This window comes from Anguilla rostrata, chromosome 17 (assembly GCF_018555375.3).
Source record: "Anguilla rostrata isolate EN2019 chromosome 17, ASM1855537v3, whole genome shotgun sequence".
Taxonomy (NCBI): domain Eukaryota; kingdom Metazoa; phylum Chordata; class Actinopteri; order Anguilliformes; family Anguillidae; genus Anguilla; species Anguilla rostrata.
The window spans coordinates 25,879,442-25,895,031 of NC_057949.1; the positions used below are offsets into that span (position 1 = coordinate 25,879,442).

The following is a 15,590-nucleotide window of genomic DNA, read 5'->3' on the forward strand; positions in this document are numbered from 1 at the left end:
TGGATTAGTACAGTACGGGAGAAGCTCCCGCCAACAAGGGCGGGGGACACATACGCGCGCGTCTAAAACATGCATCGAGCTTCGAGCTCCGCTGCACTTCACCCATGAGGGCCTGTAACGCATCACAGCAAGACACATGATTATAGACCTCTTAAAGCCTCAACATACGAGGGCAGGACATGAAATATGATCAGTACATATGACGCACACTGAGGCAGAACTCAATCACGTCGTTTTTTTGCTTAAAAAATAAAATAAAATAAAATAAAAAACCATATAAGTAATAGATGGTGAGGTAAGGAATGTCACAGAAGACAAGGTGTTAGAACTCCCACGATGCACTTGGCCGGGTGACTATGACCCGCAGTGCATCATTGTCTTTATTGCTCAAGGTCTTGCTTGAGGGGTGCTCGATCTAGCTGTACAAAGCTGAAGATTACCTCATAATGTGCAACAGCGTATGTAATTTCATACGCAGGTCGACTCATCAGCTGATCTGGTAAAGAGAGTCAGAGAAAGTGTAAAGTCAGAGAAAGTGTAAAGTCTGGCCACGAATAAGAATTCTGGACACAGTACGCAGTGGCATTGGAGCAGTTCAGTTCAACAGCAGCAGAGCGATCACAGCGAAGACTGACGCAAAGCGGTGAAATCCCATCAAACTGTGATGGTCTCTGATCATTCTAGCGAAGATTACTAGACCTGCTAATTTCCAGCTGCGAAGATAGTACCCCCTTAAAAGCATTAGCATTTAGAATAAAAAGTTGGCAAAAACAATCAAACAAACAAAAACAAACAAAAAAACAACAACGGACAAGCTGTTGGTTAAAAAAAGTCTCAATGCCTGTGAATAGTAGGATAAAATAAATAATCTTAAACACATTATCTTATATTAAGTACTTTTATTAAGTACAGTATACATTTAATCACATAAGGCATTTATGGGGAAACATTTTTTTTTCCAAAAATACAGACACAGACTTAGAATTAGGGAATTAAATGTATTATTTGACTGAACGTTGAAATTCTAAAAGGGATATTTTCTTTTCCTTTGGTGTTCCTGTTAATTGTAAATCTTGTTCCACTGTCCATTGCATTACTGGTCACAATAAATCTAGAGACTTGGTGTTGATGATAACCCATTACTGGAAGTGCAAAGCTCAGATAATTGCCCACTGAGTCACTAAAATGGTTGGAAGACGGACTGAAACTGTATTTTGATTGTGTGGTTCAGCACATAATGGCTGTCGATTCTAATGAGCAAATCCTCCTTCCCGTCTTTCCTTTAAAAAGCATCTTATGTCTTACATGTGGTGTTGTACACTCACTGTAATCGGTGTTCTTCAATATATTTATTACGCGGCCAATAAGAGATAATAAACTGGTAAACATCACAAAGAAAAAAATTCTCTTCTGAAATATGTCACACCTCACCTTTTCCTTTTTTTCTTAAATAAATCATTTTTATATATTTCATAGCAAAAATTTAAATTTGTATTTTTTAAAAATTGTATCCATGTTTTTTTTATTTTTTTTATTTTACATTTACTCTCTCTTATGCAACAGCATGCATGCTTTGCACATTGATCAATTTCTTAACATTCCCAGGTCAAATATGCTCTAATACACCGACGACACTGTTGCTGGAACCAAGACAAAGATGTTTCATGCTGCGTTACGGAGGTACATTTTCGGAGTACGTTTAAAACGGCATTTTTTTTTTTTTGCAACTGAGTAATATTTGGTGAAGCCCTCGTCAAGAAAGGAGCGGGTTCCGCACAAGATGATCCGGCTGCATTTCCCGTCCCATCAGGCCCTTTGGGCTGTCGTGCCAAATCCACACGGCTTCTTAGAGAGACTAACGTGTTTGCTGTGAGCTTTGAATGCTTTCAGTCGGGATCATCACAGCTGGCAGACCTCAGGCTGATTCAGCACCGCCGTCTGCACACAGAGCGATGGAGGTCTTCAGTTTACACCGACCGCACTCTGTGATACGATCTGACAACTGCAAGACAAAAAAAAAAAAACAACAACAACCAGGCCAAGGCGAATACGCCGCAGGTTCCCGTCCTGAACACGCCGTCGCGTTCTTCTGACCTTCTGGCCTGCGATGAGCTGGGTCCTTTAATTTGGCATAGAGAAACAGGGCCGCGAGCATCAAACAGCGCCCTCTGTGGATGGAGGACTGCACGCGCGTCACAGGTTAAACTGCGGCGGCCTGTAGTAGCTGGCCTGGCGCTTGACCGGCGGTTTCAGGTTCTCTCTGGTAATGGGAACGAGCACCAGCCCCACCACCAGCACCATCAGCCCGATGGACAGGAGCGCCGGGCCCAGGATGTTCGTCGCCATCCGGGATATCCTGGCGAAGTAGAGGCCGCTGAGGACAAAGCCGCAGATGAAGACGGCGCCCCCGGTGGCCAGGAGGAGGATGGGGTACTGGTAGATCTCCCAGGCGCTGCGGGAGGACTCGGTGGTCCAGAGCGACTCGCTCTGGGACAGGCTGAACACCGTGCTCTCCGTCAGCCGGTCGTTGGACTGAGACTGCGAGCGGTCGCCCAGGGGGATGCTGTTTCCCTCCGCCTCCATTTCCTCTTCCTCTTCCTCTTCCTCTTCCCCGCAGCCGAATGCCCCAAATGCGCCGAATTCGCCAACTTCAGCCTCGCAAAACCTGCCCGAAAATGAAGCATAAAGAGACACAGCGATAAGAACACGGCGTGGCCAGCATTCAGCATTCGCCTCCAGCAGAGTTTACCTGAACCCGCACCTGAATTCAGCCAAGCAGGGCAGTCCTCATAAGTCCCTTTTTCATCAGCTATTAACACTGCGGCGTTCAGGGGTCCTCAGTTTAAAATCAGGGACATTTGTGTTCAGCTGCTCATTGCCTGAGTGCAAAAAAGCTAATGGAACTATAAGTGGGTCCAGCACTGAATGGATTACGCTTCCCCTCGGAAAATGAGCAACTCAGCGCCCGGCTCTGTTTAAACAGATTTATCTAAACGGGATGAAAAACACACAGTGCAGAGTTCGCTGAGGGACCGGACCTTCCGAAGAGGGTAGAAGGAATAAGCAATCTCCAGCCGTTAAAAACACCGCTCTGTGCCAGTCATTTCAGACGGGTGTGTGTGTGTGTGTGTGTGTGTGTGTGTGTGCGTGCGTGTGTGAGAGAGAAACGTGACCCCAGATCACTCTTCTTCCAGTTATCTCTGCTTCCACACCGGCCAGGGCTGAAGACTTAGCGTACCGCTGGACCGAGCGACTGAACAGGAGGGTGTGTACCGATATCTACATGAAGGATTTAGGATTCACAACTCATAATTCTCTTTCAAGATATGAAGAGAGAGTAGCCTTTGTTAGCCTTAAACTGATTTAAAGAACACAGTTTCTATCCAGTAAAAAGAACGTATTTCACAGATGACGACGAGGACATACTGAGTGCGTAAAGCACGCTTTTTCCCCCCAGAAATAAAAGTTGAATAAACGGGCTGAAGGGACGCGAGCGGACGGAGAGAAGGCGCGTACCTGCGGGGTGGCGTGCGCCGCGAGCCGGGGTCGTTTCCGCGCTCGGACCGCCACTCGTCCGGCCCGTGGAGCTGCAGTCCTGTGCCTGGCGTCTGTGTGGACGCGGCCGCTGTGGGCGAGGGATCCGGTCCGCACGGCAAAACAGCGTCCACTCCCTCCGCCTCCTCCGCCGCTCCCTCCCCCCTCCCGTCTGCTCCCCCACCCCTCCCAGCCGAACCGAGGCTCTGTGCCATATCTTACTACTGACTGCTGTTCCACAAGTCTGGGGCGTCTTCTCCTCCTGCCCTCATCCCACTCTCTCTCCCTCCCTCATCCCCCACATCTCTCCCACCCTCATCCCCCACCTCTCTCCCACCTCACCCCACCTCTCTCCCTCCCTCATCCCCCACCTCTTCCCACCCTCATCCCCCACCTCTCTCCCACCCTCAACCCCACCTCTCTCCCACCCTCATCCCCCACCTCTCTCCCCCTCAACCCCCACCTCTCTCCCACCCTCAACCCCCACCTCTCTCTCCCTCATCCCCTTCTCTTTCTCCCTTATCCCCCCTCTCCATCATCTATCTCTCTCCTTCCCTCATCCCCTTCTCTCTCCCACCCTCATCCCCCCCTCTCTCTCCTCCCTCATCCCCTCTCTCTCTCATCATCCCCCTCTCTCCCTCATCCCTCTCTACCTCCATCATCCTCACTCTCCTCCCTCCATCATCCCCCACCCTCTCTCCCTCTCTCTCTCTCACTGGAGCCAGGGTTGTTGACCCCTAATCTACACACAAATAAGCATTTGTTGATTTATCCATTTTTTGATAATAAAAGTCCCCCACCCCCCACCACTCCTGTGTGAGATAACAAAATGAATCAGAGGAAAGAAAATAAAATAAAACACAGACGCTTGGCAGCTTTGGGTCCCGGGGGTGGTAGGGACAGGGCAGGTGGAGCCAGAGATGCTTAGTGGTGCTAATTACTGCAGGACAGCCTTCACTAGGGCGTGTGCTTCCAACATGAAGATGGTTCCTCTCACACAAGAACATGCGCAGAATATATATATATATATATACACACACACACATACACACACACACACACAGACATTTACACATATATACACACACACGAGTATGAGTGCTCCATGTGTGAGGGGGAATTTCACTACCCCTACCCTCTCAGAAGTCCACTACCTCATAATTCGCGGAGACCCCGTGAAGTTTCCATGGAAACGCGAGGCTTCTTCCTGTTAGGGTTGATGACGCAACGTCTCTCTCTCCCCCGTGAGGATGTGTCAAGGGGGCAGTTAGAGCTAAGTGCTGCCGCTTCCCGATTGGCCGGTCTCAGCCGATGGGCAGCCAGAGCTAAGTGCCGCCGCTTCCCGATTGGCCGGTTTCAGCCGATGCCTCAGTGCTGTCAGCAGGCCCGCGGGCTCAGGGCTGCCTCCAGGTTTTTTTTTCGCGTTTCCCTGACTGGGGTGGCGCTGCCGCACGCTCACGTTCTCAAAGGCCCATCCCTTCTCTCTCTCTCTGCACGTTGCAGCCCGGAACATTCCGGGGCATTTCACCATATTTAGAGTGTTCGTTCACCCCCCTCATCGAGGGTTATTTGTGTAGCTTATCTTTTATCAGAATTGGCCGAAGAACTGGCCAATTCTGCCAAAAAAACTGGCCACTTTTTACATTTTTGTGTTACCTTTATTTAACCAGGGAAAGCCCCCATTGAGATCAAAATCTCTCCCGCAAAGGGGGACCCCACATAAAACACAAAGTTACAAAGTTACACAAGGCAGCAGACAGACAAGTTACAAACATCAAATGGAGAAAGAGACAGCGGCACTTACCTGGTCAAGGCCCCTGCACTTCATTCGCTGCTACAGTCATCTCCGTCGTGCCCTCCACCCATGATGTCATCATCATATCTGTCAATATAAACCAGGAGTATCGCATTTCCAAGACCATGCAAGCAACCATTCCTCCAGTCACATCCTCGAATACAGGGATCCTCGATCTTATCCAGAAAGGGCTGGTGGGAGTGCAGACCTTTGTTCCAATTAAGCAGTTACACACTTGATTCTACTAATCAACCACTAGACAACCACTTTGCTAAGGGCCCAGATTAGTTGAATCAGGTGTGTGACTGCTTGGTTGGAACAAAAACCGGCACCCACACCGGCCCTTTCTAGATAAGATTGAGGACCACTGCTCTATCAAAATTAGGCAAAATTAGTTAATTAGTTAGCCAATGACATTGAGACATGGCTACCCAACTACGTTCCTGGAGATCTACGGTCCTGCAGGTTTTCATACCAAACCTAACAAAGCACATCTCATTCAACTGCTAGAACAGGGCTGCCAAACCCTGTTTCTGGAGATCTACTGCCCTGTAGGTTTTCACTGAAACCCTATTAAAGCACACCTCATTCAACAGCTAGAGATGACATTGAGCTACCAATTAGTGGAATCAGGTGCAGGACAGTATATCTCCAGGAGCACAGCTGGCCAGCCCAGCACCCCGCATTAAGACTTCAGGGTTTTGCTTCTAACTTTCAAAGCGTTACAGGGATCAGCACCAGTATACTTATCAGACATAATTCAACCATACAAGCCTGTGAGATTGCTTCATTTTCAATATACGGGTTATCTAGGGGTCCCAAGAATTTCCAAAAGATTTGACAGGCGGTGGAGGCTTTTCCCACAGAGCTCCCCTTCCGGAACGCGCGAGGGGATCAGACACAGTGTCGGTATTTGAGTATTTAAAATGAAAAACGCGCCTTTACAGTCAAGCCTATGATCAGCAGGGATGGGTACAGAGCGGGAGAAGTACGCAGGTGTAGTGCATTATGAGGCGAAAAATTTTACTCACCGTCGTACCTCTTTGACGTGAGCCCCTTCTTCACAGCACACACTGGGGGGTTTGGGGCAGGCTTCTTGCCGTTCTCAGGCCCGTGTGGGTTTCTCCGTCCCTGTCCCGGTAGTCATGTTGCCACGGTGACCTCCTGGCAGAGGTTATGCGTTGCCCACTCTTCTCTTAGTTTCCTTGCTTTCTACCCGTAGGCCCCCCAGAATTCGCTTTTCTTTCCCCCTTACACCAGGGGGGCGACTGGCCCGCTTCCCCTAGTCACCCCGAAACCTGCTGTCCCCCTTCCCCTAGTCACCCCAAAACCTGCTGTTCCCCTTCCCCAAGTCACCCCAAAACCTGCTGTCCCCCTCCCCCGAGTCACCCCAAAACCTGCTCTCCCCCTCCCCGAGTCACCTCAAAACCTGCTGTCCCCCTTCCCTGAGTCACCGTGAAATCTGATGTTCCCCTCCCCCGAGTCACCCCAAAACCTGCTGTCCCCCTTCCCCGAGTCACCCCAGCACAGCCCGTCCCTCCCGGCCCCCGGACCCCCCGGCCCCCCAACCCCCCTCCGGCCCCCACACCCCTGCCCCCCCCCCCCTGGCCCCCCACCCCCCTTCTGAGTCTGGGTCCTCTCAAGGTTTCCTCCTGCATGTCTTCTGGGAAGGTTTTCCCGCCTCTGGCTTGCTCTGTGGGGGTTTCGGTGCAAACCGTGAATCATAGAATGAGAAATCCTTTGTAAAATGCACTATAGAAATTAAATTTGATTGACTGATTGATTGACATTAAAAACCGGACTTCCAAGTTTTCAAAGTACCAGAGGGAACTTACTTCTGCACGCACTGCGACGGAAATTCTGCGAGGTCCTGTCATCATCAAAATGTCATCATTCGATGCCAATAAAGAACAGAGATCTGTGGGAGATAAGGAGTGTAGGTGTTACAATGGAGCAGCTAAGCCTGTCTGGAACCATCTGTTCTTGTTTTTTTATGAATCTTTATTCTTTTCAATCCAGTAAATTTTTTAATATAAATGTGTTGAACGCAAACGCTGTATGTGGCATATAGACGCTCATGCTTCTTTACAGCACAGGTCATTCATAAGGAGGCCAGAGAGTCTATCCATCATTTTTTTAAAATTTTGTCTCGTCACGACTGACCACCATCTCCCCCCCCCCCGCCTGGTCCAGCAGGAAATTTTGATCGATTTGTTTTAATGCACGTTGTTGTTAATGGTGGATGGTCTTTGGTCGTGCCGGAGATCTAAAACTGAGACGCTCTCTCGATGGGGGATCTTATTTCTTCAGTCTCAAGGCCGTAGTCTGCCTGTCCAGCTCGTGGTGTTGGCTGGACACCACGTCACTGCTTTGTGCTCTTAGTGATTCCCACACCTTCTCCGCATCCTCCTCCGGGTCTTGTTTCTTCTCATTCGTAACTCATTTACAGATGCTAAAAAAAAAAAGTTTGAGCTTTTTTTAGTCTCGAGCCTTTGATCCTCCGTGCCTGCTTTGAGTGTTCTGGCTGTTGTAATGCTTTGTAAAAAAAAAAAAGATGTAAATGTTAAAAATGTTTCACAATAAATTACGAAGACTGACTGAGCTTTATTGCTGTAAAGCCCAGAATATTTCGTTGGTAGAACAGAACTGAGGAGAGATATGTGGGACAGCCCATAGTAAATCTAAAATAAATATAATATAAATGCAATGCTGTTCAAAGTTAAGCTTTTTTTCAAGTGTGATAGTTTATAACTGAATACATCCAACAAATGAGTCAGTGTCACGCGAGTTTTTTCATTAAAAGCTGTTGCATACATTTGAAGACCTTTAGATCAGTGTTTCAGACCTTTCTCCTTCCACGACACACTTTCCAGATTTATAGAATCTCATGGCACACCCCTCTCAAAAGCGAGCGACGTGCTGACGCGGATGTGATATGTCGACGTTCGACCTAAATTTTCTTTCGGGGTTTTAATTAAGCGATATGTATTTCAATGACAATTATTTTGGCTTTTGTTTATGTGATTTGTTCATTTACGTTTTTCAATTCATTCTTTTAAACGTTTCCAAAAGAATTTTTCACACGCCACACGTGACGGCCCGCCGTTTGGGAAACGTTGTATAGAGTGTAGAATGACAGTAGTGTTACTCATGCTGCCACATGAGAGCGCTAAACCCAAGAAAAAGGAATGGCCTCTTGACAGATGGTGCTGAGTTTAGCTTCAGACCCAGAAATGAAAACTGGGCTTTTTTTGGTCGAAAAACGGCTGCCATTTTTTTCTGGGCCACCCTTTCTAAAAGACTACACATAGGTGAAATGATGTAACTAATACAATATTTAATAAAAGAAATTATCAATGTTATAAATATTATGGTTTACATACATATACAGATATATGCAATTATGTAATATATACATGAATTATCAACAAAATACACACATCTGTGAAATATTTTTTATAAAGTGAGCCACCATTAGCATTATTGCACCATTAATGGGACAGTTTACTTTCTGGGTTTAAAAAAAATATGTCACTGGTAGTGTACATGTTAATGCCCTTTGAGTCCGATCATAGCAGAATGCCAATATTATGCTTTAGTAAGCCGGTTGATTTTGCACTGTCTAGTTCTGTGTTACTGACATTCTCCAAAAGGCCCCATTTTATCTGAGAAATAAACACTGTGGCTGTTGAACTGACTGGCTCTCTGTGATAATCTGCATGCCTTTCTCTCTAGGCCCCTCTCTCCTTTTCCTTATTTTTTTTTTTTTCATTGTAGTTATTCCAGGATTTGGGTTAGACCCTCCTGGGATGCTGTAAAAATTCAGCTCAGTAAAGAAAAAAAGGCAAGAAGAGAGAGAGAGAGAGAGAGAGAGAGAGAGTGGGAGAGAGTGGGAGAGAGCACCTTGAAATTGAAAAATTGAAATTGAGAGAGATCCCATTTGCACGTGCACTGCGGGTGTACATACAGTATAATGAGCTTTAATGTTATATGCCGCATGCAAGTGAATCGTGTAAAAATATTGTACATACATGAAATTGAAGCCACACGCGCACGTGCATGCACTATGCACACACATGCATATCACACACAAACACACACGCACACACATATACACACACATACACACATGCACTACACACACACATACATATACACACACAAACACACACTACACACACACACATGCACACATATATATACACACACATACACTGCACACACGCACACATATATACACACACACACACATACAGGCAGTACACATATATACATACACACATGCACTACACACACGCATCAGCGTACACACACGCACACACCCACACACTATCACACCACACTACAAAACGCACACATGCCCTACACACCACACACACGCACAGGCGTGCACACATGCACACGCACGCATGCACACACACACACACACACGCACGCACATTCACACTCAAATGCAGCTCACTTCCCTGCAATCAAACCGTGCACGGAGAGAGTTACACGCCTGGTCAGTCTGTCTACTTCAGCCTGATGAATTCTGACTCTCGGCTGGCAGTACACACCAGCCCCACGGATCTTTCTAACTTCTGAAATCAGGGCTGATTCAGAGAAGGGTCTGCCTTCTCTCTCTCGAGCCGAAATCAAAGTGTGGGCTAATGTGATGGGACGTGTGTGTGGGGGGGGGTGGGGGCGGGGGCCGGCCTGTCAGTCACAGCGCTGCTCACCTGGACGGATCGTTAGCTGCTCACATCGCCCCCCACCCCCCTTCCCAGCTTCCTGCACGTCTGCCAATCAAACATCAGCTCTGATCAGGCACCACCATACCGCCCCACACAACCCCCCCTCTCCGACACCCCTACATCATCCACCCATCAGGGGTTCACAAAAAAACTGCTCTGAGCTTTCTGAAATTGCTTCCATCTCAAACTTAAAACCCTTTAAAAAAATTTTAAAAATTTTAAAACATCATCGGCTGTGAAATTGAGATCAGAGTCCTGTACTGGGCCTTTTATGACTCCAGGACAAGCTTTATATTTATTTATAAGTAGGGATGGGGGTTGTGAGGGGCGGGGAATGGCCCTCACAATAATTGCCCCAAACTCAGGGCATGCTGGGGCTCCACGGTAGACCCAGAACTCTGTATGTTACTGTGAACACTGTGGTGTTCCCTACAAAACACTCACACAGACACACTCACGAATACATACACACACATCCACCCACACACAGACACACTCACGCATACATACACACACACACACACACACACACACATCCACCCACACACACACACACACACACACACACATCCACACACATACACGCACACTCACTCACACACAAACACATCCACCCACAGACAAACACACACACACACACACACATCCACCCATAGACACGCACACACATTCACTCACACACACACACCCACCCACAATTAAAGAGAACTAACATTATATCTAGTGCAGACAGGCTTGACCAGCTAAGACAGTAAGATGAGATTTTGCATAAATTAGCTACTACAGGCCTTAAATTAATTAATGTGGATCTGAGCAGTAGCCTGGTGCAGGAAGAGGTGCTGGGCTTGCAGGAGTGTCTCCTCTTGGTCCCTGTGAGGTAAAATGGGTGCTGGGCAGTGATGGGCATTGTGCTTTTGAGAATTCCTGACACTCTATGGCCACATAGCACTTCTGGTAAAGAGTACTGAAGTTTCAGGAGTTCTGTGGCTGACTGACCAAACTCCCAGTGTCACCATCTCATCATCTCCCGGCATTAGTGTCAATACACGTCTCTGCCTCTCCACTTCCTGTGCGCTCAGTCCTCTAGGGGAAACGACTACCATGCATGAGCCGGTAGGGCCACTGTTGCCTTGGGCTCCCTCCTGTGGGGGTTTAGGCCAGGGGTCTGGCCGTGAAGCGTATTCGCGAAAGACGCCGTGCGAATGCGGCTAATTAATAATGCACATCTGCTAGCTTTGCAGCAGAATGGCCTAATGCCGTCACCCAAAAAGCTCTTTTCACCGACGGAGAATCAGTTACAGGTACCAGACAGCCGGTTCAGGGATAAATAAGGAAACGAACGACGAGCCGCCTGTGAAAAACGGCCCCGCGGAACACTCCGTGCAGAAAGTTCCGGATTGATTGCGCTCATATCGCTGAAATGGCAGAGCCTTCTCTCCCCCGAGCCATTACTAACGGCTCCCCCCGTGCGCTAAGTGACACCGAAGCTCCAGTGCGTGCGTGCGTTCGGTCGCTGGCTGCCCTGAACGGGGTTTAACTTTACAAACTTAAACTTTGTAACATTTAAAAATTAAACACACTGGCAAAAAAAAAAAAAAAAACTCGAAATTGAAAGTAGGTTTTATTGACAACATCTACTTTAGCTTCCTGTTACTTGCATTGTGTTTGTAGCTGAATTTGTATGTTGTGTGTTGTACTACTCAGTTTGTGCTACACAGGAAAATGTTGAGTGTTAAGTCAGTTCTTACAGAGAATATGGTCCCTATTGGACTGATGTGTACTCCATAAGAGTTGAATTAACACTGGACATTTTACTGTGTACTGTGCATTTCTTTACTCCTGAAAAGGCAATTACCCTAAAAACGGAATAATAAAGACGTATTTATTTATTCCATTCAACAATTAATACTGTGAACCAGAAGCTCGGTTTAACGTGTGTTCTTTCGTAGCCAAAAATCAGGTTTAAGACATCAGAGTTTGATTCTGCTCCATAAAGAGGTAGAGGCCCTGGCACTTCTTTTTGATTTAGAGTCACAGCAGATTGCATTCAAGGCTTTGAGTCGAGTGAACCGCACCAATGCAGCCGGGTTCCCCGGTCAAATCCTTCTTTCAGTGAGCCAAGGTTACCGAGACGCCACATAATTGAGGAAATAAGCGAATCAGAAAGTGAGCAAATTTGCAAAGCGACGACTTTAGCCTTAATTCATTTGTGTTCCGAATAATCCCCGTATTCAGCTCTATGCAAATACACCTTCCTTTGCGGAATGCTCGATATTTAAAAAAAATAATAATAAATTTGGTTTTAAAAGCAGCAGCTGAGGAGTGAGATCATATTTAAAAATGGATGCAAACTCATTTGGAGAAAAGATACTTTTTTTTTTTTTTTACGTATTGGTCTTATTATTATTGTATTATCTATGTAATTGATATTATTGATTTTCTTGGAGGCCCGCACACCATTTTCCCAAAAAAGTGAGTGAAGCAAATTTTTTAATGCATTTTAAAAATATATATAATTTCCATGTACCTCAAAATGGAGGGAACACAGGAAGACAGGTTCTCTCTTCTTTTTGCTCAAGGTTTGTAAGCTAACATCAGAGAGAACCGAAGCAATCAGCGCAAATCACATACTGAAGAAAGCCGGCTCGCAAAATGGCAAACCCTCTGAGTTTAAATTGTGTTTGGAAAGCATTTTGAATGCAAATGACTTGGCTCTGTTACGAAGATGGAGAATTACCTTTTTGTAGTCGTGTCAGGCCATCGAGTTTGCTAATGATATTGTCTGTAAGATGTAGCACAATCGCCCAGATTTCCGCAGAGCGACCTTTAATTGTCCTCAGGAAATAATAATCGGAGTCAGAATCGGAATAATAAAAGGAGTTATTTATTTATTTGCTTTTCTCATATACTGGAAATGCTCCGGCCTTATTCCTCTACTTAAGGATTTATTTGGGGAGCACAGACTAACAGGCCACAGTTGCCAATGGCACAGTCAGGGTGAGCTTATAAACCATGAGGCCCATCACCTTGCTGTTCAATACCCTGCATTTTTAGGGGAGCAAAAATAATTGGACAATTGGCTGCTCGGCTGTTTCTCGGATAGAAGTAGTTCCTAACATACAGTGGAGTTTCTAATCACAGAAGAGTGATCTTATCTCTTATAATTCAGTCGTTCGATGCACTGGGAAGGTTTTTTTTTTTTTTTTTAAAGAATAGATGGGACATGTGATCAAACGTGGAAAACATAACCTATAAGCATATACTCTAAGCCAGAGTGTCCAGTCTTATCTGGTGTGGGTGCAGGTTTTGCTTTTAGGCCAGCACTAACACACCTGATTCTACTCATCATGGTCCTGAATTGAAGACCATGATTAGTTAATTAGTTCAATGAGATGTTGCACTGCTGGAACAAAAAAAAAAAAAAATCTGCACCCACACCAGGCCTTCTTGGGAAAGATTGAACACCCTTGCTCTCAACAGTTATAGACCATCGAATCGCTGCGATAATTAATTTGACTGAGCTTTTTTAGCTGGCAACCCAAGTACTCCTGCGCTCCCCATAAGTACTTTCACAGTTAAATGACTTTTTTAAAGTGGAGTATCTGCCTCTGTACGGACACCCACTGACTGTGAGGAAGCTGGGGCTCCAGGGGCCCGCAGCGTTCATTAAAGACCGAAGATGACATCGGGGTCGAGACTCCGTTCTGTCCGATTACTTTCAGGCTTTTTTTAAAGCTGGCGGCATTTGACTAGCGGGGAACTGGAAAGGCCACCGGAAGAGTCTTCGCAATCAAAACAGCGGCGAACCTTCTCTCGCCCCTTTCCGGGAGACATTTTGTAAAAACTAAAACCACAGGGACTCCGGATAGAGATGAGAGGAAGGACAGAGAGAGGAGAGAGGAGAGGGGGGTGGGGGGGGGGGGGGTGACTTCACAGAGGAGTAAGACAAGATCTAAAGCCCTCAGAGGTGTGAAATCTCAAATATGTAATTAGAATGTTCTTAGCTGAGCATTCTCATGTCTAATGCTGATGTCACAATCACCTATGGTAACTGAAAGCCAATGAACACGGACTTGGAATTGTGAAATAAAGATTCCGAAAAAAATAAATAAAAAACCTGCTCTTCAATGGGACAGCGGGCAAAGAATTTCACTGCTAATCAGGGTCCATACAAATAATCACCTTTAACAGGAACTACAGCAACCTGCACATACATTCCTGTGCCCTTATGGTAGCTTTGAATGTAGCAATACTGCACAGCATTCTACGACTGCACAACATATTGCTTGAATAAGTAATTAGTCAGGAGGTATATCACATAATTGAAAAATAATTGACTGGATGCATGGATACGAGAGCCACGCTTCTGTTGGAATATTTTCAGGAGGTAAAACGTATTCTCCAGGGGGTGACGGGTGCGAGACAGGCCACAACAGAATTCATTTATCTTTAACTGCACTCTGCTAACAGCGAGAAGAAGAACAGCCGGTACCTAAATCATGTCTCCACTGGCCGTTAAACGCTTCAAACGAGCCTGCCGCGAATCTCCTTAATTCCCACCATAATTCCAGCACCATGTAGCGGCCATATTTCATTATTTTAAGACGATTACTTTAATTTGGCTTTTTAGAGGCCGTTAGACCTGAAACAGGGAGAGAATTATATAAAGCCAGCACAGTCACTCAAAATGGCTTAAACCCTGAGAATTACGGGAATGCGAATTATTTTTGAAAACGCAGCAGAATTTGTTGCTCCAGAACTAGTTTCCCCACAAGTTGTGGCTCTGTGGCTAGACAGCCACTGCCCCTGCCTGTGCATTGCCCACAGAGCTGCCCTTCCTGCTACCCACAGCTCCTCATTGGTCCAGCTCTTATGCACTTACACCACATGACCCGATGGCCCTCTGAGCTGCTTCCAGATGAGAGTCGTCCGTTAAATAATAAATACGGATAATTAATCGGGTCAAAGACCCACTTGGATACCGGCAGGCATTAAGTTCTCCGTGTTTATACCGCCTGCTTTGCAAGCGGTCCGCTGAGCTCTCCCGCAGCAGACAGGAGAAGGACAGGGATGTTTATTCCCACAGAACTGATCCACAGCAAACGGAAACGTTCTGGACCGCTGAGCGGCTCATGCTGGTTTGAGGAGCTGTTCTAGGCGCATGAACGGGCCCCTGAGGGCCCGGTGCTGAGTCTGGATCTGGGCCTCGCCGGCACCGACGGCAGGCGGGCCGTCCTGTCTTTGGAGCCAACTGAACCAACCGTGCACAACCGTGCACTGGTCGGGACGATAGTGCCTCGCGGCTCACCGGTGACCCCTGCTGGTCGATAGAGTGGCTGCGGCGCTGCACGCTGGGCGGCGCGAGAAAGCGCCCTGCTTCGATTCTGTGCCTGTGTGAGGAGCCCAATCAGCGAACAGCAGTGCGATGACATCACGATGAGTGTGATGAGAGCTGGTATGTGCCCACTCTCCCCCCCAGGGGGGAGGGGGGATGGGGGTATGGGGGGGGGGGCTTCCAAATAGAG

General features: G+C 46.9%; 1 protein-coding gene across 1 annotated transcript; it reads right to left on the bottom strand.

Moving 5' to 3' along the window:
• Nucleotides 1–919: 919 nt before the first annotated feature.
• LOC135243954 (phosphoinositide-interacting protein-like) lies at nucleotides 920–3,682 on the bottom strand. Its single transcript, XM_064316106.1, has 2 exons — nucleotides 3,517–3,682; nucleotides 920–2,665 (listed from the first exon to the last, which is right to left on the bottom strand). The coding sequence occupies exon 2, from the start codon at nucleotides 2,581–2,583 to the stop codon at nucleotides 2,194–2,196; it is 390 nt and encodes a 129-aa protein (XP_064172176.1). The 5' UTR covers nucleotides 2,584–2,665; nucleotides 3,517–3,682; the 3' UTR covers nucleotides 920–2,193.
• Between the last annotated feature and the right edge of the window lie 11,908 nt (nucleotides 3,683–15,590).

Bases quoted from the DNA above. Each gene is read 5' to 3' on its own strand.
- LOC135243954 (XM_064316106.1), bottom strand. From the start codon at position 2,583: ATGGAGGCGGAGGGAAACAGCATCCCCCTGGGCGACCGCTCGCAGTCT.